This window comes from Anoplopoma fimbria, chromosome 19 (assembly GCF_027596085.1).
Source record: "Anoplopoma fimbria isolate UVic2021 breed Golden Eagle Sablefish chromosome 19, Afim_UVic_2022, whole genome shotgun sequence".
NCBI lineage: Eukaryota > Metazoa > Chordata > Actinopteri > Perciformes > Anoplopomatidae > Anoplopoma > Anoplopoma fimbria.
The window spans coordinates 13,252,598-13,276,197 of NC_072467.1; the positions used below are offsets into that span (position 1 = coordinate 13,252,598).

Here is a 23,600-nt window from a genome sequence, read left to right on the forward strand (position 1 = left end):
TGAGGTGGAAAAGTTGGTGTATTGAAAGCAAAACACGACAACGTGCAATGAAAACAGTTTTAGCTAATAAATACTGAGCATGTGACTTCAACAACGTCCACTGAAACTTCTGTGACTGAAAAAATTCTTAAGAGAAAAAATTGTGTCAGATTAAAATACTCTCTTTATCGCTCCACACAGATCTGATGGGACGTTCCTGACATTATGACATGAAACAGAAATATAATATTTACACCAAGTTTACGTCTTCTTCTTCTTCTGCAATGGTAATATGGTTTTCTGACTGGATAATTGGTACCACCTACTGCTTATTTCCGATAACCAACTCAGAGTAATCCCATACTGGTAGTGGATGGAAACAAACATTCAAAAATACATTTGGATGGAAACCATAGATAGCCTGTTACTAATTACAGTAACCTAAAGAGTCATGACAGTCTTGAAATGAGTCAGCATAAAGAACACCAGGTCCCTGAAACTAAATACAACCAATAGCAGTCCACTAAACATAAATATTACTCTATGGTTCATATCATCCAATTTATTCATCTCCATACAATGCATACATTTTAACATGGCATGTGCATTGATTTTTTTATTTGTTATTAAATATGCTGATATGTATGTCTCCCACACCTTCACATAGTACCTCAAATATAGTAAAAAAGGTAAAAATCACAAGATTTGACATTCTCCATTATACAACTTTGCTTTGTTCAAACCATACAATATTTTGGACACCTTTGTCTTAATATAAACGATATAGGGTTTCCAAAAAGCATTTGGTCCATGACTCTGCTACACAAAAAGAAAATTAAATATCATGTAACTCTATCTTTATTACAAAAAAACAAGTACTTTTGATGATAATTTGTCTGCCAGTTATCAAATTTTATCTTGTATTTACTCAAAACAAGTTAAGTTTCCCCACAAAGATAATTGTAGTCAAATCAACTGTGCTGTGGTGTTGACACAGCAGGAGTGATGTGATCTGCAGCTAAAGCAGGTGAAACTGTGTTAGAAACAACAGCTGCGGCTGCAGATTGTTCTCTTGTCTGAGGGAAGAGAAAGGTGCAGGCTGAATGCTAACCACGGGGGAAAGAGGGAAGGACTGGAGCATTTATTCTGCTCACTGCATCCTCCTGAGAGCTACAACAAAAAAGAAAAGAGGAGAGGCAGGGAGATGAACATTCCTTTCCAGCGGTGTGATTATCGATTGTGTTGCTCCTCTCTCTGGCCTTCACACAAACATTTACATGGAACACACACTGTTACTCCTCCCTCCATCCCTCCGGCTCCTCGCTTCTATACCGCATGACTTTTACTGAGACTCTGGCCAGCGATTGACCGCTGCTCAGGCTGCACTCTGTGTGAATGGTGAGTGTGTGTGTGTGTGTGTGTGTGTGTGTGTGTGTGTGTGTGTGTGTGTGTGTGTGTGTGTGTGTGTGTGTGTGTGTGTGTGTGTGTGTGTGTGTGTGTGTGTGTGTGTTGTGTATGTGTGTGTGTGTGTTCACACACCCGGGAGTGTTGGCCTTGCCTGTGGCTCTGTAATGTCCGGTCTCGCTGATTTGTGCATCTCGCACCACCTGTAGACAGGCCTGTCACGTTGTGTAGCTGCTGCGACTTACATGCCCCGAAGGCTGTGCGTGTGTGTGTGTGTGTGTGTGTGTGTGTGTGTGTGTGTGTGTGTGTGTGTGTGTGTGTGTGTGTGTGTGTGTGTTTCCTGTACGCGGTTTACGTGCCTGGTATGTCTGAGGCAAGAACAAACTATGTCTTCATGTATGTTTCTGCTTGAGTGTATTGACTCCTCTAGAGTCAAGTGTGTGTGTTTGTGTGTATATGTGTGTATGACATGCATGCATACTGAGCTATTTCCATCAAGGCCCTGGGCTGTTGAAGAACCTGCCCGACAAAATCAGGATTGTTGCTGCTCTACTTGTCCTTTCAATTTGTCCTGTATGTCCCTACATTTTCTGTGCTTTCATGCAGCATTTATTGATAAAAAACTAAAGAAAACCCATAATTATTATCATTACAAGATATAAAGAACTTCAGTACAATACAACAATACAGGAGTTGTATGGTTTGCCCAGTTAGCAGGTAATGTTAGCATTCATGAGCCAGAATTACAGCACTGTTGATGCTTGTCTGACAACCAGGGGACAAGAGGGGCAAAATTGGGTGGCCTGCCCCCCCAAATTGCCCCCCTGGTGCCCCTGTACCAGAGTGAGAGGGTGATAGGTAGTTGGCTAATTCATTGGTTCCACCAATTAGGCTTTTCAGAGTGGTGAAAGATGGGGTTTAGCGTGGATGTAGCTAACAGGCTAACAAATGAGCTAACAAGCTTGCCGTCGTCCATTTACAATAAATGCGTGCTATAGACGTCTTAACTGGCTTGCCAGAAGATTGACCATTGTCAGCAGTAAGGTTTTATAAACCAGTGATACTACTCTTTTTCAAATGCTAATAGCATCAATAGCATCATAGTTCTTTGGTCACTTCCTGGAATGCCTGGCAGGATATGACTGACAGTTTATCGGACCATAAGAACATTTATATTTTCACAATTACAGTAAAGACCAAGCTAGGCACACAAAGAAAAGATTTTACAAAACCCAAATAGGATCATAGGCATTACAGTCTTGCTGAAGCTGTTGATTTTGGATGCAAATCACATTACTTTGAATTCCACATTCTAGCTGGTTTTCATATTCTGGAATGCTAACAGTTTTGGGGCACAGTTTCCATGATTTGTATGTGGTTTTATAGCCATTAAATATATGCACACACCAGTACAGACCAATACAATTTGTTTTATGCTCGACTGATGTTATTTTTTAAGTTCTATTTAAAGTTGACAGTGTGCTGCCAGCAGTAGCTGTGGTATGATGCACTGCTTGTGTACACACAAGAGATTCACAAGTCTTCCCTTCTCCTTTCCCCCTTGCCTCTCTCTGTTGCCATGGATACCACAGGCGGTTGCCAAGCGAGGAGGACGGCTCGGTGTCAAGTAGCGGCTCCGGGAAGCTGAACACTAGCAAGAGCTCCTCGGCCCGAAGGACGGCGACCGGCAGCAGCATCAAGAACGGCAAGGAGGAGCTCCACAAGAGGAGCACCAACGGTGAGGAGGAAGACGGGGGACGGAGAGGAAATATGAGGGGGGAGGAAAGAGAAAAAAAAAAGTGAATACAAATACTGAGATGGAAAGACAGACACACTGATGGATAGATAACGAGAGATAAATTCTGTTGGTCCTTTAAGTTTACACCCCCCTCAAGTCTGTCATTGCTAATAGACAAGTGGTGTTGATCACCCCCACGCCCCTCCTCCCCATCCTACACACACACTCACACATTCCCATACTGTAATATTTCACCCAAAGGATAATTTATATGAGCTAATGAAGCGCACATGGGCAGAGAGTGAACACACTCACACATGCAGTGACTCACCCAGCTGCTTCATCATTGTAACTGTCAGTGACGACACGTTTACTCATCACATGTCTTTTTTTACTCTCACACACACAGCTGATATCGGTCTGAACTGAATCAAAACAGACAGTTGTTAGTATTGAAGTATTTCAGTGTTTTTATTTGGCTTACTTCATTCCAGGATGCAAAGCTGAAAATGCAGTATGGAGTGAAAAGCCAGTGGTTTGCAGTGCATGTGCCTTACGCACTGCATTAAGTTACTTTTGAGTAGAATCACAGAGGAAAGACGGGAAAGTGGGTGAGTTGTGACAGCATACTGTCAGATTAGGTGTTATTCAAATCCATCCTACCCACAGCATACGGTTTGTGCCTAAGAAAAATGACTCATCGCTAAACCTGTAACAACTGGGGTTGTTGGTATATTAGCAGTTATCTCCAACAAGTCAGAGATGCACACTGAAAACACATTTTCCATTTCAACCAACGTCAACACACAGATACAAACAGATAAGAACACATCAGGCATGTCTGACACTACTACTTAATTAAGTACACCATAGGGTCCAACAGAGCACACTACTGAGCGGAGATTGTGCTCTGGCCACAGACAGCCACACCCATCAGTGATGCAAGGGGAAACTTTCAACCAGGGAGAGCAGTGAAATACTGCTTTTCAGCCCAACAACCTAAATGACCGAATATGTAATTTGTCAATGACTCCCAAAACATTATATATGATGATGATATATGATTTTCAATTTAACTCTGTGAAAACGGTTGCAGTCTTAAGCAAAATTTGTTTTATTTGAAGCCGTGAAACAGACACAGGTTAAATATGAAATTGTTCAATTTATTGTTGTGAAACGGTTGCCGTCTTTACACAAAATCGCTCTATTTTAACTTGTGAAAAGGTGGCAGTTTTAAGCAATTTACTTATCAACTGATTTCAATCAGTACGTTTGTTACGTTCTTTAGTATATAACGTAGTTTCTTCGTTGTGTACATAATGTACTAGGTGACGTAGTTCCGTACTTACATTCACACTGGACAAGAACAGTGGTCTCCTGGGTAAAAGTCATGTTTAATTTACCCATCTATCCTTTTCCCTTCTTTAAATTTTTCATTTCTTACCAACTAACAATTAGAATTTAATTGGCACTTGTTAGCTACTGTATTGTAACTTATTCAATGCTTATGTTCCCAGTGTGCATCACATTTACAGTATGTTTTAAAGAAAGGAAGTTGCCATTGCCATGGCAGCAACATTAGAGGAAAGGGTTAACGCCACATTTTGCACACAGCTATATAACAACAGTCTGACGGACTTGATATTTTTTTGCACTTGACTAGGATTTAAATTAATTTGAAATCCTAGTCAAGGATGAACTGTAGCTCTCCCTCCAGTGCCCAGTGAATATACTATATAATCCTATTGATATTTGGATACATATTCCTATTCAAACAACAGGAGTATAAAGAACACACACTTTTATCTGCAGCACCTGTTATCCCAGCGGTGCAGAGTCACAATTGGTTGCATAAACATCGCTCTGATCACTGATAATGCTGCAACATCGCTTATGCTCAATGACATTCTAGGACGCTGTGATTTTTCAATCTCTTTTGCATCAGCAAGCCAAAGTTCACAGTAATTTACGTGATTTATAGTGTTTATGCAAGCGAATGAACGGATACCGGAGGGGAGGATGAATAATTATTTAATTTTCTCACTACAGAACTGATGGACAGAACTGATTTTTAGAAAAAAAAGACAGACAGGATAAAATCAGACTGGAGTGCTGTTTAAGAAAATGAAGGATTAATAAAAGTGTAATCCAGTAAACTAGAAGCATAGATGTGCTATTCAGAGAGAAAGGAGGATTGAATACAACATCATATGAAGGATAGTAAAATACAGTATTGATTAAAAAAAGACATAAACAGAGTAGAGATGTAATCTAATTTAAATGCATTTTATAATAACCTCTGTAATACAACAGTAGAATAATGCACAAATTGCCTCCAATGCTTCTTTCCACCTGCATGGTGGAAGGTGGAAAGGTTACTTTTTTGATTTAAAACTAATTAGATTTTTTAAGCCTTGTCTGACATTTTCAGCGCTTTTAGACAGGAGTGCTTTGGTCTCTGTGATTTTATTGCCAAGTTAAAGAAATAGTTTGACATTTTGGATAATAAGCTTATTCACTTTCCTACAGAAAGTTAAATAAGACGACTTATACCACTCTCATATGAGTACACTAATTATGCCAGAAGCTGGTTAACTTAACTTAGCATGGCTCTCTCTAAACTTAGAAGATCCCAGGATCTCTAAAGCTTATTAATTAATACAATGTATCTGTATTTGTTTAACTTTTAAGCAATCAAAAAGTATGGACACATGGTTTCTCTCATGGTGTATAAAGACACAAACCCATGACTTTCACCCAGGATCCTGCTGTTCATGTCAAGTGTAAAACCAAGTCACTTTTGACTTATTTAACAGTAGTTTTGTTACATCATTTACGTACTTAAATGTCGCCAGTTAAGCAACAATCGTACGTATGTTATCCCAAACCACAATCTTTTCCTAAGCCTAATCAAGTAGTTTTGGTGCATAAGTAAACCTGAAACCAAGTAATACCACGTTGGAAGTACTTTGAAATGAGACTGCATGCATTAAAAGAGTGGAAACTGACATGCCCTCCCTGACACGTCCAAAATTGATGCTAGAGTTGCACGTAGAGCGTGATAGTCTGAAGCTTTGGGCCACTAACCAAGCTTTGGTATTTGACGAGGAGACAATTGATCTTCATCCTCAGATCATCATTTACCTTTTCTCTGTACAGTGACACTGGCCTTTCAATAATCTGCAAGATGTAAATGCACCATATGCTTATGTTCTATACATAGTTGTACAACAAATTAGATACATCACAAACTTTTTTATTAAAAAACAGACTGACTTTGCTCCATTTTTGTAAGCAATACGTAGACCACTGCGGACATAAAGCAATAAACAGGTAGGAGAAATGTCCTTAGTAACAGTTAATGCAAATTGAAGTTATTTTATTAGAGACATGAAGACTTCAGCAAACAAATAAAGCTACGTGATTAGATGTTAGAACAGAAACAAGGACCAATGTACTCCAACTCCACTCAGTCATCTCAGGAAAACACTTGCGTGTTTAATTAAAACAACAGGCCAATGCTCGGCATCTGTTGTGACAGTAGTATAAATGGTCTCATGGCAGCCGCCGGTGTTCAGAGTACACGTTATTTACATGCAGTGTCGCGGTTTCTAATCTGGTTCACAGCCTCCAACCGCCCGTGATGCCACCTGTCCTGACCTTAGCTGTCAAACTCTTAATAAGCGGTGCGGGGGGGGGGGGCAAATGAAGCAGGCCGAGCTGCAGCCAGGACGAATGGTGACAGTGTGGGCTTCTGAGCTGAGTTAATGGCAGACTGTTGTAGCCCTACAACGAAGCAGTCTGCCATATGATGTCAGTCAGGGAGTGAGTCACAGAGGACCAAGTACAGCACAACACTGTCCATCTGCTGCTCCCTGCAAGAACATGCACAAATGAATACAAAGAGCCTGGTATACTGTAAGAAGCAGACCACACGCCACACAGCTGATGTTTTCTCATCAAGCCAAATTACATAAAACTGAGTTCTGTTTTTTTTCTACGCTGAGCCATTGGACCTAAACACTGTTAGTAGAGCATTGCTCTAATTAAAGGCTGCTTTGATACTAACATTTCAGACAGATTTAAACAAATGTCATTATTTGAAGTGCATAGCAAGGCTAATATAAGCATAAAAACAACAGGAAGAAAGCAGAAAAGCAAACTTTCAGAATTGTGCATGAAGACCCTGGTACAGATACATAATATTGTCTCATACACTCAATCCCATTACACTCTTACATAATTGGTTTCTTGTTTGGTTGCTAACATTAATTATTTTTTCTGCTAGTCCCAAACAATACCTGAGTTATAATGCTTCCTTCAGTACCTTCCATAATAAAACTTGAAGTAGTTTTTTCCACAAAACTTGTAAAAGCAGTCACATGCTGCTCTTTACCATGAATCATTAAAGGTCAGGTTCGACATTTTCAGAAATGATAGCTGTGAGGATCAATATCACTCATATTTGTCCTTTCAATATCAGGCTGCAGTCAACTTATCTTTACTTAACGGCACAATTCACCCATAAAACTCAAAAATACATATTTTCTTCTACCTGTAGTGCTATTTATCTAGATTATTTTGTTTCATGCAGGAAATATTTTCTTTCAACCATAGTTGAAACTGCTCACAACAAGGTCTGTGGATTATCTTCAGTAACTGGGCACCACAAGTTAGTTCCATTATATTCCAGAGAAGGCAGACTTCTCTACGGCCGATATCTCCCAACACTCTGCAACTCACACACAAACAATCTACATTTATAAATAGCTCTACAAGTAAGAGAAAAAACTGTCCCTTTAAAGACTGGAGAAATGGGTAAACAGTTAGTAGGGACAGGGTGTTGGGGGTGGGGGTACTGTACAATACAAAAAAAAAATACAACAGCCATAATTTTTTAGGCTACCGACCAAACGATGCAACAAAATATAGTGTTCCTCGATAATCACTGTTTAATCAAAACAATCTAATTTTCATGACATGATTCGAGATTCGGGAAAACTGCTCATAATTTGGGAATGTCCAATATTCTTCAAGACTTCTCATGACCCTGACAGTTACCGTGGCTCTGCACATTACCACATGTCAAACCACAACCTGTTCTTTGTAGGAATAAAATAAACAAGATTTAAAATGCTAATGAGCTTTTTAGGTGAGTCTTTGCTATGCTAAGACGTCCTTGCTATGCTAAGCTAATGCTAAAGTTCTGACTTCCCAAAATTCCCTGCACCAGGAGGGGGCAGTGCAGTTCACAACATTTGAGCATGAATTCAACACAACCTTAAACTTGAAGAGAGACACTCATTCTAGGAACAAAAGACTTCTTGGACACAAGGACGGTCAAATTTAGCCAATTATCAGTATGCCAGAATCTGACGGGAATGGACTGAATTTGCTAGCTTTCCCTCCTAATTTGAGAGTTATACTCAGAGTTTTAAATACAATTGCTGTATGAATAATGTGGGAAATGACAGAACTTGTCATAATGTAATGTAACGTCTCTATCTGCTAACCTATTTGTCCTTTTTCTCCTCCTAGACCCGTACGAAGACCATTCCGGCTCTCTGCGTCTCATCACCATCAAACCCATGACTGCTCAGCCAACCTACTCCTACCCCACCTCCTCATGTCACAGCCAAGACTCTGTGGTCCTCAACGGGGAGGTGAGTCCAGACACACATACACACACGTATACGTAATGTACACACACCCTCGAGGCTTCATCGCACTCAGCTGTGAGGTGAGATCCCAGCACTGACAGTATAAGGCAGAGCAAAAAAACTAGAACATTATGAGTCACTCAGATACATACAGCACAGCAGCATGCGGTAGTTGTGTTCGTTAATATTGCAGATGTTTTCCAGTCTTATTGTTTGGTCATGTGTTGAAATAGAAATTACAACTTAAAAAGAAAGATATCACACTAATCGTTGTGACTGAGAGTCGATTAGTTAATTACCAGATAAAATGCTAAATAGTAATTAGCTATACATTTGGGATTAATCAGTGTTGCCCACTCACACTCTCACATTGCTCAAGGAGATTTCATGCTAAATAAGGGGAAGCCACAAAGCTACTCCTTGAATGAAATGGTTGGGCTTCTTCTGCATACAGTGTGCAGAATGCCAGTGTGTAAAATGTCGGGGGCATCCATTAGCGGAAATGTTATATAATATTCACAACTATATTTTCATTGGTGTATTATCACCTGAAACAAAGAATGATTGTGTTTTCATTAGTTTAGAATGAGCCGGGAGCGGGTCCCCTTCACAGAGTCCCCTATGTTGCACCACAATGTTTCTACAGTAGCTCAAAAGGAACAAACCAAACACTGGATCTAAAGATAGCCTTTCTTGATTTTGAATTACCTGAAGGCCACCGTAGTTCTTCGACAAGCTTGTGAAACTGCGGTAACGTGAGCAGCAGAGTGCAAAAAGGTGGTACCACCAGCCGCTGTCTGAACTCTGTTGCTCCTAAAGTATTGTTATTATGGTAAATTTGTCTCCCATTACTTCAGTATTGGAAAAGGAGGAGTGAGTGGAGGGTAGTTGGTTACAATCTGCAACCACGCCGCTAGATGCCATCAAATCGTACACACTTTCCCTTTAAAACATAAAGCGCAAAAGTTGCAGTTTGCGTGGTTGAACCAGGCAGCAAGTGTCTTAAACTTGCAATCTCTCTACTGGCCATCAGGGGGCGACTTGTCTGGTTGCAAAAAGAAGTCCGATTGTATAGAAGTCCTTGAGAAAATGACTTTATTACCTCAGTAAACATTGTAAACATGAGTTTATGGTCTCTTGTTTCAAGTCTTCAATACAGCTTGATGTTCATTTAGTAAATTATGGTCCATTTTGGAGTAAAACAGACCATAAAGCAGGGTATGCTTTAGGGTGTGGCTACCTTGACATTCACAGGTACCTACCAGAGCCATATACGGCATCTCTACGTCACTCCTCCGCAGTCTAAATATTGTAAAAAAACAAGATGGCGACAGCCGAAATCAAAGATGGCGACAGCCGAAATCAAAGATGGCGACGGCCAAAATGCCGAACTAGAGGCTTCCAAACAGCAGTACACAAACCAATGGGTGACGTCACTAGGACTTGGTCTACTTCTTATATACACATTTACAGTATGATGGGTGGTGTCAGTGAAGATGTAATCTGACATGGTTGTCGGTGAATATGTGACAAGAAAGGTTGGGAACAACTGCTTTATGCTTCATTCTTCTGTTAGATGCATCTGTTGCCCTTCCTGTACTATACTACTGTAGTATTATTATAACATTTACTCAATGCACTGATGCTGAATTTAGCTGTTGCTACAAACCCTCTCCCCTTCTAATCTCTAACTAACCCCTGTCCTTTTCCTGGCAATCCAGCACGTCACCTCTCCTTATTCCACCTCTACGTCTCTGCAGCATGAGACAGCGATACATGGCTGATGATAAATTATCCCTCAATCTATTAACATAAAACCAGAAAATCCCCACGAGGGGCTCTCAGGTTTTCCAGGTCATCTGCAATTGATTGAGTGTGCATTAGCAGAAAATATCATGTTTAGGGTGCGACACACTGTAGGGAATGTTTGGTGAAACACATTGATCCAGTAAGAAAGGACAAAAAACTTTTCAGAAAACAGCTCTACATTCGTTGTCTCTAAGCGGATTGAAAATAAGATTACTTGAATTCAATACTTGAATGGATTGCTTGCAGGCAAACCACAGCGGGCTGAAGCAGAAGTCGGACATCGAGCACTACAGGAATAAACTGCGGCAGAAGGCCAGGAGGAAGGGCTACGGAGAGTTCTCTCTGTCCGAGAACGGCAGCCACGGCTACAGTCACCGCGATGCCAGGCTCGGTCGGCACGACAACGGGGTCAAGGAGCCAATGACCGCTGAGGAGAAGAGGGCCTCCTTCGCAGGATGTCATAAGAGGTATGGAGCAGACTTTGTGTTATTAAATGCACGTAATCATTAAGGTATATGAATGTACCTTTACTTACAGGCCTCATAGGCTGTAACATCACTGCAGATCAACATATCAGAGGAATCAACCCAAATCTCATTAAATGTTATGAAAGTTATGTAGAAATGTTTGACAGTCTCAGAATTAAAGAGTCGACTTCCCTGTGAAGGCTGAGTCTGATTTTCATTATTAAAGGATATTAAAGTTTGTTTTCCATTTCATGTCATTATTTAAGCAGTAAACTATTAAACTGCTTTCCACCAAGAATTATACATCTACTGTAGATGTGTAGCTGTGGAGCATAGTTGCTAAGCAACTAGGGGTGAAATGTGGTCAGCACATTAATATTTTACAGTTCAAACAGAGAAGTGTCTGTTTTGCTTCTCTTTGTCACTAACTGATTGAAAACATCCAACCTTTACACAGTTCATGAATACTTTTAGATTTGCCCTTCAGGCAAACAAAAGCACTTATTTGCAGTAACTCTGTGAATGTCAGAGCTCAGACTAGTTTGATTGATAAGTGGGATTCAAAGTGCAGAAGCACATCAGTATTAAGCACCACGATGGTTTTTATCTAAAAATGTGAAAATTGAAATTCCTGCTTTTGCTCAAGGTCCATTTTAATCCCCAATCACGTGGCTTCTGTCTTGTACAAATCCATTCAAGAATTTGGTCAAAATAACAGTAGCGAGAGCTCTAAACATATTAAGTGAATCCACACAAAACTTAGAGTAATTTGAGGGTAAATATGATTATATTAAACCCTGAAAGTTGATGATTTTGGACCCAAAATTATGAGGGTTTTTTTCTTACACCCGTCCATCAGGTACTCTCACCCACGGGAGCCAAACTACTGGAGCCGTCAGTCTCTGAGCAGCCAGAGCCCTGTAGAGACGGAGATGGACCTGCTGGTGCTGAGAGAAAGATCCAGGAGGGGCATCCGAAACAACGGCTATGATGTGAGTAACATCGCAAGGTCACGGACATTCTGATGAAAAACCCATGAGTCCATGTTCTTCGTTGTGGCACGTCAAAAAAAGCAGGAAAAGACAGCGAATAAAAACATTTTACTGCTTTGAAGCACCTCTATAAGTTTTTAACCAGGACCAAGTGAGTGGAGGATGTGAGGGATTTACTGTAGAAAAATACCCAGCGGCAAGACCATGCAAAGCTTTGAGAAATGTAGAAGCTGGATCCTGTAACAAACTGTAATACAGCAGCTGAGGTCCGACCCCTGACCAGGTGAGTCACACAGAGTGATGATGACGAGATCCTTCTTCCCAAATGGCTCAATTGATGGCTGCAGCAAAGTTAAGCTCTGCTGCTTTTGTCAAATGTATAAAATAATCTCCTGGGAGCATTTATAACTTTAATCCTTTTTTTCCCCGCCTTCTCTTATGCCGTTAGCTCACACCTAGGGGATTATCAAATCACCTCCCGATGAACTTCATAAACCTGCACCCAACAGGGAGATAAGACAGAGGAAGCGACACAGACAGGGAGGAAGGGACAAAAAAGATTAAGGAAAAAGTGATTTCTTCATTTGAAACGATGTAGAAAGGAAGAGAGAGGGAGATAAAATGGGCACAGATGGAGTGAGTGTGAGTGAGATCTCTTTATGCTGCTCCTCTGCTGCACAGCAGTAACAGCAGGGACCGCGCTACCTCTGAATGTCAATGACTCTGAATATGATTATGGTCTATTCATGGTTTCAGATGGGAGGCAAGATAGCCGCTAACGGCACAAGGAGAGCAGAGTGTGTTTGTGCAGAACCATGTGTGTTTGTGTGTATTGATACAGGTATGTAACACCTAGTCAGGTTTGGTTTTCATCCTTTAGAATTGTTGCTAGGTACAACATACCACAGAGCAATGTGTGTTTATGTTGGCTTGGAGCTATAGCTGGTTTGTCTGCTACATGTTTGTTGGTGTACGGTGTTTTGGAGGTAATGATTTATGTTATTGTTAATCAGCTATTAGTGTTAATGATATGAACAAATTTTGTTATCACAATCCATGCTAATATTAATAAACTGACTGAATTAGTTACTGAAGTTTTTGTTACACATCTGTTGTCAAGTGAAGTAAATCAACAATAATTGCACTGAACAATAATATATAATATATTTTACATAAATTTGCCCTTCATGTAATATCTATCCATTTTGGAGGCACAATGAGTAAATTCATACAAAAGAATCCCTCTCAGTCATCACTTGAAGTGTGTGGCATCATCTTTATCTGCAGAGACCCCGCCCTCTGCCTGTATATTCTCTTTTCTTTTTATTTTGCAGTTTTTGGGACATATTTGGGGGTCAACCTAGCTAAAAACGTTGGTGCCAGATCGAACGCAGGGATCCAACAGGAGACTACAAAAATGCGCCAAAAAAGGCAAATATAGTGCTTTAAATATAGCATGGCAAATGTTGTGCGGCAAAACAGTAGAAACGTTGACAAAGCTTCTTCCAAAATGAGCGTGAATCTGGGATCGGCTTTCTCCCGCTGGGGAGAAACTTAACCTGCGTTGACCGTTGAAACAGCAGCAACTGACAAATCTTACTCATTGTGCCTTTAATATTGTGATCCTACACTTAATACATCCTAAAATAATTTGAAAATACACTCTTAGGTTTCTTAGGTACACCTAACTAAAACTAATGCAATCTAATACAACTCTTCTGCAATAAACTCCACCTTCATAATAATAATAATAATAACTTTATTTATATAGCACCTTTTAAAAACAAGGTTTACAAAGTGCTTTGACAGACCAGCCAGCAAGACAGTAATGAAGGTTATGATGTTCAGCTTTTGTTGAAACTGTTTTACAGAGGTGCTGTTTCAACTGTATGGATATTTTGGAGGATGTAGTTGGTGTTGATGTACTTTATTGCTTTGTGTGTTCACATTGTTCCTTTCACCTCATTTACATCAGTGACAGTGGGCTAAATAACACAATACAGTTTAACAGCACCACAAACTCTATATACTAGAATGCTCATACAGTTGTATCAACACCTAATAAACTGGAACATGAGTGAATAATATGATATTGTAACTGATATAGTCATATTGAAGGAGAACCTGCTGCATAGTGTGGGTGTAGGTTTGATTATTCTACCTGATGAAGAGAGAGAAACCAGTGAAAACTTTAGTTTAGACCTCACTTAAAAACTTCCTGTGAAGCTGCAGACCCTCTACTCCTGACCAACTTGACTCACTAACTTTTGTGAGCGCTGCCTGTTTTCAGTTTCTGCAGCAACACCAACATCCCTTGTTTATTCCTCAGAGCATTTGTTTCTCAGGAAACCGGATGTTCAAATAGTGGGTGGTTCAAACTTTGATTTGTTAGAAAGGAGTATGATTTCGGTGTCCACGTCCTCATCACTTGCTGGACAAGATGAATACCCCCCTCCCATCCTGATCACTGAGCGCTTGTGTGCTCCGCAGGGCGAGCCGGAACCGTTTGAGGAGACCAACATGGACCGTCTGATGAGCTCCCTGGGTTACGGTGGCGGGTCCACCGGCACCGGCAGCCTGGGGGTGAAAGCTCACCGCGGCTCCGACTCCTCCACACTCAGCTCGCAGCCATCCATTGATGAGGTTCGCACTCAGATGCACATGTTGCTAGGCAACGCCTTCAGCCTGGCGCCTCCGGACCACGACCCCCCTTCTCCGCCAACCAAGTAAGTTTTATTTTATTTCACAGACTGTTTCATTTCTTTGCACATCTGTATTAATTTACTGTATTGTGTAGGAGAGAAGAGAGTTGCCCTGATGCACGATCTGTTTAACAATGATCCCACTCCAAGGCTGTTTTTCACAAAGCAGACTAGATTTTCTCTGAACTTTGTCTGCTTTATATTGTACAGTAAACTAGAGAAAAACAGGAAAACTGAAAACTGTCAACTGAAATTTTCCCTTCTTATGCTCACCAACAGCCACCACCGTCACCACCACCATGCCCACAGAGCCTACAACCCGTCCCACACCAGCCACTACAGTGATGGGGTGACCAGCGCCCCGGGGACCATGAACCACCCATGTGGGGGCAGGCAGAGGAGTGCAGGATACGAGGACATGCACCAGTGTAGCCTGCCCAAACCGGTGAGCACTGGAAGGAAGTTTAAAGGGCCGATTCCTTTCTTAGCTCTCTGGTGGTATCTAGCCATGCATATCTGTTTCCCTCATTACTGCCTCCACCAAAGAAAAATGGAGGTAAATGGAATTCCGTAGGTGGTGCTCCCAGCTTTTCAAATGAGATATGATAGACTTTTTTTTTTCAACAAGCTGTTTTTGCCATTTCCTTAGTACAGCGCTGTCTAGGGAGAGAATAGAATAGGATAGGTTGAAATATGACCTGACATATTATCACCTTATAAAGTTATGAGAAATGATGGACTGTATACATTCTGTGTGGCTTCTAACAAATCACTTTGAAACAAAACAAGATCAGCATTCATTTGGAAACGTTTATCATCCAATATTCATTCTCCTTTTAGCTCTGTTTTGGTCTCCACCAATTCTTGAGTAAAAATCTCTCTGGCTCATTAGCAGCTAAATGCTGTTCACCAGCTAGTCGCAAACTCTGTCTGACGTTTGGTAGTGTACAGTTGGAAAACGAGCTGAGAGTTGTTAGAGAGAATCAAAACTAAACGATAAGCTTAAAGCCACTAAAACACTCCGTAGAGCTGAAGTGAACTAAAGAGTTGGAAAATGATTCTCTGTGTCTTCACCTCTCAACGACACCTTTTACATGACACATAGTGATTTAATCCACTGCTTATATTAAGAATTGCTTATAGCCGCTTAGAAGTAAAAGATTATAAATCAAAAAGAACTCATTATGAGTTCAGATTGTTAAATTATTAATTCATTTATCAGCAGGTCCATGTCAGGCTTATATTATCTTCTACTTGCTTTGTAAAAATGTGTGGTATGTTATGATCATACCATAGGTTTTGCTTCTAAAGTAAATCTATATAAAGTAAATATGAATAGCTGTTATTGGGAAGCAGTACAGTAGTAGGTGTAGAAGTATAATGTTGAACACAATGAGAATACTCAAATAAAATACAAGTAGTGTGCAATTGTACAAGTTTAGTACTTGAGTTATGTTATGTCATTACATTACACCTCTAAAAATTTGAATTCTATCTTTTATGTTCTGTCACAATGTCACTCGGTGACCAAAGCAAAATGCTAATGCGGCTAATAGTGCTGGTACAAAAAAAAAACATGACAGAAAAGCCGCCGGAAGTGCTCTCAATGTGTGAATTGCCAACAGCTGATCTGCAAGGGTGAAGCTTTATGGAGATTAAAGAGACTGAGGACTGAACACCAACCAACAGACAACAAGCCTCCACAGCCTGAATCTGTATTCATCTTCGGTTTTGCTCTGATCAGACACCCATCTGATTTCTAGCCCTCTTTTGTTTGTCCAGATTTGTTTGTTGTTCCTTCCACCTTTGTTCTTTGCATTTTATTCTCAGTAGAGTCCAGATGACATTTATTTAAAAAAAATTTAAAGTTACATGTGTGTCTTCTGCAGGGTTTCCGGTTCACCCAGCTTCCTGATATGGGCATCGGGTCTCCCCCACCGCTGATCCCCTCAAGACCAGGACCGCCACCTGGGACCTCATTGCGACGGTACCACCCCCACCCACACAACTACAGACTCTATTTATTTCAAATCATAAAAATAGAAAAGCATCCAAACCAATAAAAACACCCTGGGTCATCTGTAACGGACAAGATGTAGACTAATGCTATAGAGGTAAATTGTCTACCAGGTAGTGGGAACATCATCCATGCTGTTAGGATTCAAAAGAAAAGGTCACACATGGCATTTGAAAGTATTCTTGGGTTTCTTACCAGAAAATCAAAATGCAGCTCTTGGTCTAATCACTGTATCTGATGGATGTATCATTTATTGGAAGAGACCGCAGGAGGATGCAGAGTAAAAAATAACCACAGAACATTAATCAGCATCATTTGAACTGCCCTCCACATCCACCCTCTCTCTCTGTGCCTCTCTCGTCTCTCTCTCCGGCCCATATGTTAGCATGCATCATTTGAACTGAGCAGCTTCTTCATTTAAATGCTGTTGCTGTGTGCGCCATGTTGCTGGGCACTTTAGCACTGCAGAGAGTGATTGACTGCTCGGCTGTGGTCGATCACACGGAGGGACATGTTTGCCATCTAGTGGACAAACTGAGAAGACAACGGTTAAGAGAAAACACGTTCCAGCTGCGATGGACTGCAGACTGACAGGAACAAACACACACTCGGCAGGGAAATGCTACAATTTAGATATGCAAAATACAAACAGCTTCATTATTTGTTATATAATAGAAACAGCTCTGTTGGTTTTACATTTCTCTAACTATGTGTGTGTGTGACCGTTACGTTGCTTTAAATCCAGTTACAGAAATGAGTAAGTAGTTAATTAGACAGCTCGTCATACATCAGTTCCTCTGTGCCCTCAGGGAGGAACAGTACAGTATTTTAATTCCTCTTTACTATGCACTGTGAGGCATCAGCATGCATAGTGCTTCATGGTCCTGAGAGCCGTAGCAATGACATCATCTCTCCTCCGGTCTCCTACTGTAGCGTCACATGTACAGTGGTTAGTATTTCTACAGTGCAGAGGAGCTAGAGGAAGAGGAAAATTACAAAACATCTTTGTATTTTTTTCAGATTTTGAGGTCATGAGTCCATGTACCAACAATGTCCTCATTTCCAGGAAAACAATTCTGGTGGGGAAATATTGAATACTTTATAGATAGATATTTAGATATATCAAGTCTAAATATACTGGAATCAGCATATTAAATACCAATCCATTGCCCTTTTGACCCCAAAGGGCAATTGATTTTACAGCAAAGCATATAAAAACTCTGAAGGGTTGAGGACTGCTGCCTAAAATCAATACTCATGTTTCATAGTTTTTGTAACATTTAGTTAAAGGAATGCACCATCAATATGCAATTTCATCAGCAACGCTAAATCTTCAAATTCCCTGCAATTTTAGTTAGTTGCGGTGTGTTTTTTATGGCAGCAGATTCATTTCATCTTCTTTTTGTGGTTATTAGCCTTTATGTCGTTATCATCCAAGATGGACTCACCACAAGCTATGATGAAATGATGGTACATGCTGCTGTAAAAGCCACAAAGTCTGTTTGAAATCAACCTTTTATCTGCACTAGATTGCCCACATCCTACAGTGTAATCTGATTGATGGAGCTTGCTGTCACCATGGCAATGTTTACACCACCCACGAACAGCTAGTGAGGGTATGTGCTGCTCCATGGTCTGCTCCTGGATTTCAAACCGGACCAACATTATAGCTTGTTTGGAAACCTTTTTTATATTACTAAAATAGTTCACCGATACGTATGAGAGTTTAATCTGTCTTACCTTTAAATGGACAACTGCCGGTTTTCAAGTTTTTCGGGAGTCTCCAGAGGTGGCTTGTCGCCGTTCGTGATAATTTATTGGATGAGTGGTTCCGTCACTCTTAAAAATAGTTTTGTTCACAGTCTTGTATCTTTCCCTTTTTTACATTTTCCAAATAGTTTTTTGCTTTGAATCAAATGTTTTTGGTCTCAATTCATCTCGTAGTTTGCTGGCTTGGTTCCATGTTTAAAACTCTTTATGTAAGAACTTTCTAAAATGCAAATGAAGTGAATGAATGGTAAATTCACTTTTGGAACAAATGTTGAGCTATGCTTCTTTCAGTGCTCACTCTTTAAATGACCTTTAAACTGCTTTTATCTCCTACTCCTCCAGTAACGGGTCACCTGCTTTGAGGAGTTGTCTGCTCTTCTGACCTGCTTTATTCTGCCTATGTTTGTATAACACTTTGGTCAGCTCATGTTGTTTAAAAAGTCCTATGGAAATAGATTTGACTTGAAACAAATATGTCAAATGCTTTCAGCTATCATCCTCCATCACACACCTAAATCCCGCAGAAACGTAGAAGTTAAAATGATTTCCTCCTCACTTGAAATCTGAGGAAAGCTCTAGCTTTGTCCTGCTGTCTTAAGCAACTTCTGTAAATGCTTATTTGTTTAATAGTTGTGTGATTACTGTTCATCAGGTCAACAACATCTGTCTCTCTTCTCCACTGTACAGTTCCACCCCCGATGTTAGTCTGAAGCCCCGCGTGTCTGAGGCCTCAGACCTGCAGGTCCAGCAGCACAACGGTGCCCCCTACCTGCCGCTGTCCAGGACGCCCTTCCCCGCTGTCACTGTCGACCAGTCCATCACCACCTACTCAGGTATGACGGAGTGCTGGCGTTCAAATGCAGACAGAAGCTACGATGAAGTGAAGTTCGGTCATTTGCTAAAACCCACCTTCACGTCTCACAGGAAACCCAATCACAGCAGTCTACGCTATATCTGCCAACCGCCCGGGTTACTCGGACTACTTCGTCATGTCGCCGCCGTCCTCGTACCGGAGCCCGTCCTGGATGTCCTACCCACCTGAGCCGGAGGACCTGCCACGGCAGTGGAACGATACACCGGTGAGACACATGCAGGGCCTTTATGTTGTCTTTTAATACATGACAAGGTACAAACACTTTACCTGTACCAGTATTTTGTTTCCAGTGTGTGAAGTAGATCCTCTCTCTTTTTTCCCCACAGAACTCACGTCATCTTGAAACCATCTGCTGAAGTCGTCTGTCTGTGACACTGAGTGGGAACTGATAGCTTGGTGGGTAATACCAACTCAGCACTGCTATGTTATGAGTGGAGAATGTATATATATATTACATTAGAGTATCAGATATCATATATTAAGGTGTGAGATGTTAATGAAAATATATACCTTCCTTATCCGACTATATCCGCATGCAACAATGAAGAGTCTATCTTAAATAATTGACACAAATTACCAGATTAAAGCCTTTACACACCGGGGGGGCGATGGATAAATGGCACAAAAATGCTCGCCTGCAAATATTATATGTCTAGGGCTTTTATTGTCAAAGGTTAGAAAGGACGGATCGTTGTATGTTGCCTTTCTATAGGTTGAAAGAAGTAATAAAGTTAGCTGTCTAGGTTCGGACTTCTGGACACTCACACCATATTTATCTCTCTATTTTATTTCTTCTGTTCTGTGTACCCCCTCCTGGCATTTTGTTCACACTATTTCTTTCAATTAAAACTTATTGAAGAGGGCCAAAAAAGCTCCCTGGGTGAATGTACTTGCTAATGGTCAGTTTGCAAACTCCTAATTTGTTGCTAACGGAACAATAAGTTCACACAGTTTATTGAAAAGTCTTGAGTCTGCAAAAAAATTGCTTTGGTGGAGCAGTTTATATTCAAACAGAAGAGGAAAAATAGAAGTGGATGGTGCAACACAGGGTATCCTGAAACCCCAATAGACCGACCCCCAAAAAGTCCTGTTTGTCCAAAGGCTAGTTATCTCGAAAACAAACTTCCATTGTTCCCATTGCTCCGATAATAAACAGTCTCCCTGCAATAAACACAAGCACATCTGACAACATTGGACCTTTCCGAAATATTTTTCCCCCCCCATGGAGGAGGCACTAGGTCCTCCCTACTCTGCCTCTGGTTTGCTTACCCGGAAATACTTACCCTAACCCTAAGTAATCTCCCTCCTCATGCCTAACCAACCCAACCAAAGAAGGCAGTAAGTACTAGCCAATTAGAGGCAAATCAGGGAGGTCCAATGACATCTTTCTGCATAATAATTAGCCATGTGCTACTGTTTGTTGCACAGAGAGCATCTATTTTCTGAGCAATGGGCCTTTCGGAACCACGGCCGTTTGTTTTTGGGATAACGGGCTGTCAGACAACTTGAATTTTTTTTGTACTATTTGTGTTTTGGAATAATGGGCTGTTGAAACAATGGGCAGTCCCCCAACACAGCTAATAAGCTACAATAGCTTCCTCTATTTTGGACACATCGTCACCCTCAAAGGGCAGCACTGTCAAGACCTCTTCCAATTGGTCAACAGCATGAATTTGTGTGTCGATGTTCACCAAAGTTGAACTCTCCATTTTAAATCATGGTGATCGAGGACTTTGTGCTGAACACACAAATAGTAGCTCTAGAGTAAAAAAAGTAACCTAAATCTGTAAGTGAAAAGCAGGTTGGTTTATGTGCTCAATGTGTTTTTTCTTCAGGTGTCTCTTTGGATTGGCAGAGGACCTCCCAATCACCAAAAACTCTGGAGCTCTATCACCCCTCTTACTCTTCGGCCCGGCCCCGGCCTTCCTCCTGTCTGATTTAATCATCACCTCACCCACGGTATCCCCAGCTGACCCCTACTCTCCACTAGGCCGGCCTTCATCTACCCTCTCCAAGTCTGCTTCATCTGCAGCTCAAAGCGATTCTCATCCTCCACAACTCCTCTGCCCCATAAGCCCCTTCACCTCCCTGTTCAGAGCTCTGCTTGTTCAGCCGTTACTCTCTCTTTCTCTCTTTTCTGTATTCTCTCTCTGCTCCCTGAGCCCTGAGGCCTCACCGGCCCTCACTGGCCCCTCCGGAGCCAAATAGTCACCATCTCTATGTAGACTGCCTCCTCTGTGGTGACCACTGTTGTACAGCGAGAGGCCCCTCACACTGGTGAACTAAACTGAACTGAACTGAGCTGAGCTGTTCTGTGTGAAGCTGTACCGTTCTTCCCTGTGTGATGCCACACACGTGTGAACAGTGTGGACTAACAGGGTGAGTACAGTACAGCGTGACATGTAGGGCCACCTTTCAAAACGCAGTTCTCCGCCCCAGCAATCATCACACGGTAACTGCCGTCTGCCCAGCACACGATGGCCCACAGCGCTGCGTTATCAGTACGGTAGAGCCCCAGCAGTGACCAGCAGTCTGCTCGTCCTCTGAACTGGACCGGATTGGACCGTCCTGGACTTTCCCCTTGAGTTCCACCATGAAGCCAGGAAAGCTGGACTGACTTAAAACTGTGCTTTTTTTCTCTTATTTTTTTTGATGATGAATCCAAATTCCTACTGTATGTAAACATTCTACAGCTGGTTAATATGTGTATTTTAAACTTAAGTGAGATAAAAAAAAAAAACGATTTAAGGAATAGGGTAAAAAAAAAAAAAAACTCTTGTCTTGAGCTGTCTCTATTTCAGTTTTTGGATATTTGTGTGCTTTTGTCTTTTACTTTTGTGCATTGATTGTTATCAATGGATTACTGTACAAAAAAAAAGATGTAGTGAGTGTTTCTCTTTCACTCACCTTTACTTCAAGGCAAAAAAATATATATAGTTCAATCTTCAAAACAGAGAAATAGGCGGCTTAGATGTCGTGGTTATGATGGCATTTCTGTACTTTTAAGAAAAGAATGACTTCGTTTACTTATTTCCTTCATCAGATTCAGTAATGAAAACAAGTACGTCACTGTGTTCCGTCGATCATCCCATCATGACGTTTCTGTCTGCTGATCATCAGGCAAACCTGGGTCGACTGCTCTAATTTAAATCCAGTCACGTGCAGTTCTGTGTTTTGTAGCTTTGCAGCCGCTGCAGGGTTTGTTTTGCTCCTCAAGTTATAGATCAACAAAAAACATTGACTACATGATGACTTGGATTTGGATCGATTCCAATTCTGGTCTGACTCAGGTCTGTTGAGATTATGTGAACACACCAGTATTCTTAGAAAAGCAGTTATTTTACTTGAAAGGTGTCTACTGTATTCTACTGTATAAGGATTTGACTTCTGGTTGTTTCGGTCTTGGTGAAGAGGGTGGATGAATATTTGGTCCCTGGACTATGGTTTAGTACTGTTCAAGAGACTTGCCGGGCTCAGATGAGCCAGATATGTAACGATTAAGTGTATTACTGTACATAGCAGATGATTTAACGAAGAGATTTATGCAAGTACTGTGGGAGGGATAATACTTCGCTCGACATTTTTCTGACGCCATTTTTCCTTTTTTTCTTTCCACTGCGTGTTTTGATTTGGAGGCTGTTTTTGAATCTTGACTTTCTGAAGGATGCACGCATCATCTGGATCATCTTTTTTTTACCCCATAGTATTACCAACATTGCAAATCTATAAAGGAACAGATGGAGTGTTTGAAGTGACAAGCAGTTAAGAGGCAGATCTTACCCTGCATTTACACTTTGCTTTATGTCTGAACAAAGCTAAAATAGCCATAATAGTGGAAATAATGCAATTTCTTTTTTAAGTACGAAGAATGTCACAGTCTAAATTATATTTACCCTCATTTTTTCTGAGGAGAACTGGAATTGTGCAAGAAAAACTGTATGTGAGGCTCCTCATCACTTAGATGGTACTAAAGGAGATTATAGCCATATGTAAACTTCACCAACATATACAGTGTTATGATAAAAGTGGCAAAGAATATTAGGAAATGATGAGGCGGGGAATAAAGAGATATTATAAATAGAAATATTAAAATTAGGTTAGTGCGTGTAGTTTAACAGGAAATAAGCGCTTTTATAAAGAGCCCAAACCTTGGCGAAAATCAATGCAAAATAAATGCTGTTGTATAGC

The 23,600-nt window shown here is 40.9% G+C and overlaps 1 protein-coding gene across 1 annotated transcript in view; it reads left to right on the forward strand.

The window, feature by feature from the left end:
• kiaa1549la (KIAA1549-like a) overlaps positions 1–23,600 on the forward strand; it is a 178,304-nt gene that overhangs the window by 80,867 nt on the left and 73,837 nt on the right. Inside the window, exons 16-24 of the mRNA XM_054619545.1 lie at positions 2,976–3,121; positions 8,660–8,784; positions 10,837–11,057; positions 11,917–12,049; positions 14,540–14,775; positions 15,031–15,196; positions 16,641–16,738; positions 19,226–19,371; positions 19,463–19,617. Of these exons, the coding sequence (XP_054475520.1) occupies positions 2,976–3,121; positions 8,660–8,784; positions 10,837–11,057; positions 11,917–12,049; positions 14,540–14,775; positions 15,031–15,196; positions 16,641–16,738; positions 19,226–19,371; positions 19,463–19,617 (1,426 nt within the window). The remainder of the gene's footprint in view (positions 1–2,975; positions 3,122–8,659; positions 8,785–10,836; positions 11,058–11,916; positions 12,050–14,539; positions 14,776–15,030; positions 15,197–16,640; positions 16,739–19,225; positions 19,372–19,462; positions 19,618–23,600) is intronic.